The sequence below is a fragment of the Nematolebias whitei genome, chromosome 10 (assembly GCF_014905685.2).
Source record: "Nematolebias whitei isolate Nwh7 chromosome 10, NemWhi1, whole genome shotgun sequence".
Lineage (NCBI taxonomy): Eukaryota > Metazoa > Chordata > Actinopteri > Cyprinodontiformes > Rivulidae > Nematolebias > Nematolebias whitei.
Window position 1 is genome coordinate 44,857,415 of NC_056507.1, and position 4,812 is coordinate 44,862,226.

The 4,812-nt window shown below is 40.8% G+C and overlaps 1 protein-coding gene across 1 annotated transcript in view; it reads right to left on the reverse strand.

Annotated features, from left to right (window-relative positions):
• Positions 1 to 4,812, reverse strand: part of LOC119416523 (forkhead box protein P1-like) — a 160,886-nt gene that overhangs the window by 15,045 nt on the left and 141,029 nt on the right. Inside the window, 3 exon segments of the mRNA XM_037683753.1 lie at positions 701 to 771; positions 1,588 to 1,753; positions 4,245 to 4,355. Of these exon segments, the coding sequence (XP_037539681.1) occupies positions 701 to 771; positions 1,588 to 1,753; positions 4,245 to 4,355 (348 nt within the window).

Sequence of the window (4,812 nt, forward strand, 5' to 3'; positions counted from 1 at the left end):
GCAGAAGTATATATATATATATATATACTTCTGCTGCTCCTGGGCTGCCAGCTGCCTCTACCAAGGGCTGCCGACAGCACTTCTTTTTTTTTTTTTTTGCTTACTCTCAATCAATCCAGTAGGCGTGTTAGCAAATGACCATTCGGAGACCTCAATTTGTCCCGAAGGTAAACGCCCCTTACCTGCAGCGCTGGGCTGCAGCCAGTCAGGGTGTACGCTCGAGTATGAATTCCAACCGTCTGTGGACAGTGCGTATAGTGTACACGCAGTATGCCTGAGTATGTTGGAGCCTTTATCAGAAATTGTTGTAGAAAAAAGATTCACATGTGATTTTCCTACAACAGTGTTTTAAAGGTTTTTTAGTCACTTTGTAAGGTTATGTTGTATAATGTGATAACCACTAAAGAAAATGTGGCTTTAAAAGTCGAACATTAAAGCAGATGAGTCAAACTTTGGAATGACCTGGAGGGTGACATGAAAATTTGCTGAAGTAGTTTACTATTATTCATTTAAAGAAACTTTATTAAGAGAAAATATATATTATATTTTAAAACATACTGGGAAATTATTGTGATTTGATTGTACTGATTGCAGGTTGTTTCGTATGTGGTTTTATTTGTAGAAGAATGTTTAATTTGACAGTTGACTGAGCACAATAAACATTTGTGTTAATGAAATATATAAAAAACTGAGCATATACCTGTCGAATCAGTGTTGCGTAGGTGAAAGGTGGCCTGATATCAGTACTCATATAAAGCTCATATTCATGTTCTAAAAAAATAAGAAATGAAACAAAGAGATGAAAAAAGAAATATATCTGATATCCTGATACATACTCAGTAATCCAGGTAGAAAAATCTCAAAAAGTTAAATCTGGTCCTCTGGACATTCAAAAACAAAACAAAGCAAAACAACAAAAAAATGTAGAAAAGTTTCGTTTTTCATCCGAAAGACTTCCTCAGTCTGAGCTGCTGTATTCAGCTCAGTCTCTTAAATAGCACCTTCTCAGAGTGGATCAACCAGTTTGTTGCTGACAACTAAAACCAGCAGCTCACATGATCAAGAAGGACCATCAGCCTAATGGGACACACATCGGAGGCATCGAGGGGTTCAGTGTCTTGCCCTGAAACACTTCGACATGTGACTGTTTGTGGATTCGAACCCCCAACTCTTGCATTGAAGGACGACTGCTCTAACCACTCAGCCACAGCCACTCAGAACACCACATACAGAATTGTTATTGCTAGTATCACTCAGCCCTCTGTGAACAGTAAACAGCCATCAGTGTGCTAATGATCCATTGTTAGGCTGATGGTCCTTCTTGAGCATGTGATCAGCTGTTTTTGGTTGTCAGCAGCAAAACTGGTTGATCCACTCTGAGAAGGTGCTATTTAAGAGACTGAGCTGAATACAGCACCTCAGACTGAGGAAGTCTCTTGGATGAAAAACGAAACATTTCTAAATTTTTTTGTTGTTTGCTTTGTTTTGTTTTTGAATGTCCAGAGGACCAGATTTAACTTTTTTAGAAAAGTATCTCATGTTTTTATAAGTGAACAAATATAACTGTGACCACAGCTTTGGTTTTACCTGAAGTTTGAGAAAAGACCAAAGGGTGATCACAGCACCTCATGGACCCGGCTTGTGACATGTGAGTAGACGATTCTTCTTCACACCTCTGGGATGGAAAGCCTATACTGTCCTTTGGTTGGGCGATGGGTCTCAGTGAGTGCAGCATGTTGGTGAGTGTTACCACCTGCAAGTGAACAAAGTGACAGGAAAATAGAAACAAATCCAGTCAGTCATCTTTAACAGAGCGAGATGAAGTGATTTGCTGTGCCTCCTCAGGCTGCTTCCACTAATCTTATAATTAGAAGGAAGCCAATGATTGTACATGACAGGGTGAAATTGTTTGCGGAGTGTTGTCATTAGAGTTGAATATTTGTGAGCTTAACAAATGACTGTTGAAGCATATCTGCTGTCTGAAAACAGAATGGCCTTCACTGCGTGCCGAGAACTGGGCAATAAAAGGAAAATAATAATTTGAGCGATGTCACCATCATGACCATCATCACCATTAGGCTGGTGGTGAAGAACTCCTCAAGAGAAAGATAAATCCTTTGAGTGGGCAAGGAAAAAAGTGCATAGGCTGAAGGTTTTTCAAAGAAATGCATGCAGATCATAGCTAACGTAATGTTATCAAACTTTCATGTCATCTAACAGTTTCTCTGGTTGTTTTCATGAAACATTCAGTTGTGAATATTCTCCTGGTTAGGGCTGGGGTATATGGTCCAAAATTAATATCTCAATATTTTAAGAAAAATGGTGATATGCAATATATATATATCGATATTTTTTCTTTCCATAAAGTAATAACAAAAATATATTTCTGAGTATAAGCTTTGTCCCAGTTGTCACACTGGCACATTTATTAACAACAGCTGTAATTCTACAAAATAAATGTCTAAAAAACTATTTACTTATATTAAATAGTTTATTTTTTAGACATTTATTTACATATATTAAATAATAATCCTCTTCAGCTGCGCCGCCTTCACGTTAGTAAGTGTGTGTGAAGCAGCAGTGAAGGGCTGCTGGTATTCAGCGAGGGAGGAGGAGGCTGTGTGAAGTTGGACGGGCAGAAAAAGAACTACATTACACAGATTTTCAAGTTTTAAGCCCCCAGTATACTCCCGCATACATTCGTACGCGGAGGTACGCACGTACGTACGCGGAGGTATGAGCGTACCCCCACAGGGCATGTCCGCACATAGCTCAATTTTTACGACTGCGTATGCGTATGCAATGTCACACAATAAACTGCCTGGCGACGGACTGTTTTGTATGCGACACCAATATATTAAATTCCCCTTCTTCATCCCTGATCGGGCCTTTTCTTTTGTTTTGTTTTTTTGCCAAGAGGCAGTGATCTCTTCCTCCTCCGTTGATGCCATGACTGAAATGGTGAGAAATGAAGGAATTTGTCACGAGCAAATTAAACTCAGGTCCAGCATGGCTGCAAGAGGGTCTAGAGATTTCCTGGTGGGCTGGTCTGATGTGTGGGCTGCAGGACCAGAGCTCCCTGTTTTTTTTCTTTTTTTTTTAGATCTTTTTATTAACAACATATAAACACAGAACACCGCTGCAGCTGCAGCTGCGGCTGCGGCTGCGGCTGCCAGCGCTCGTTTTCCCCCCCCAACCTGTCAATCAATCCAGTAGGCGTGTCAGCAAATGACCAATCGGCAACCTCAATTTGTCCCAAAGGTAAACGCCCCTTGTCTGTGAAGCTGCTCTGCAGCTGCTCAGGGTGGACGCTCAAGTATGAAGTCTGGACTTCTGCGTACATACGCGTAGACGTACGTACGCGGGAGCATACTAGGGGCTTTAGTCTTACAGTGAGAGGAGGTAGTGCCCCATTAATAAAACGGTGGCTAATCATATCGCTAAAGACACGGTGCTTAGCAGCCATCTGTCATGTTAGCCACTAAGGACCGTGTCTTTAGCGATATGATTAGCTACTGCTTTAATGTCACAACACCTCACTGTTCCTCTCATAAGGCACAGCATGGCTAAATGAGTTCTGACCCGTGGTTTCAGGGAAGGAGGCTGAAGTCTGTTGTACCTGCAGCTGCATCTTCACATGCTTCATACTCCACTTATAGCGCTGTTTGAAATGGTGAAAAAGATTCGTAGTGCCTACCATTTGTCGGGCCTTGTTTTCTGCATTGTCTACAGAAATCATTTTTCTGCTGCTCATCTGACAATTTAAATCCAAACCATCTCTGAAAGAACAGCCATTGTTTTTCTTTTTGCTCAGCAGCAGCTAATCTTCATATATCTCCCGTGTTAACTTGTTGTGCTAAACGTCTCCTGCCCACCTCCTGAAGAAGCAGAAAGCAGGGGGAGCGCTGCTGAGGGGCTGGGTTTGTATTCAAGGAGGGAGAAGGAGGGGGACACATGGGAAAAAGAAGAGCAGGTGTATTCTCAAGTATAATATTGTTATATTGGATATAGTCCCATCTTTAATTACAAAAAAAAAAAAATTATACCAATATTTTTAAAATATCGATATCATCCAGCTCTACTCCTGGTAAATTACAGTCCTGCAATGTCTCTATCAGGGCTGGAGAAGATGGAATCTCAGCTGCACATTCATCATGTCCACCGCTTATTTAGTTTAGTTTCCCCTCATCTGTCTTACTTTTCAACCTTTCATGGCTCATTCACACAGCTTGCACTCCATCTACCTGTGGGCTTTGAGGATCAGCAGCTGGATCACATTTTGGCAACTGAAGCTCTAAAGAAGGCAGATACAGGTGAGCCATCATCGCTTGCAGACATTTCTGCTCTTTGCAGAGCTGTTCATAAAGATTGGAACAAGGAAAAGAAGTCATTAGTCATGGTGCGGAAACCACACAAACACCTAAAATAAACATTTGTTCAACAGATGTGTTGGTTAGTATGGGCAGGAAGGACCTGTTAAGATGACAAAATATCAGGGAATTATACAAAAAACTAATGTTTTGTGAACAAATCATTCAGGGGGCTTGTTCTTTATGTCGAAACAAAATGAACTGTGTAAATCTGCAAAACGCTCTTTAGTAGAAATACAAGCCTGGCCTGTTGTTTACGTAATAAACATTTTCAAGTGATCTCCTGATGCATGCTCAATAATCCAGGTAGAAAAATCCAAAAAAGTTCAATCTGGTCCTCTGGACATTCAAAAAACAAGAAAACAAAAAACAAAACAAAGCAAAAAAATGTAGAAACGTTTCGTCTCTCATCCGAGAGACTTCCTCAGTCTGAGGTGCTGTG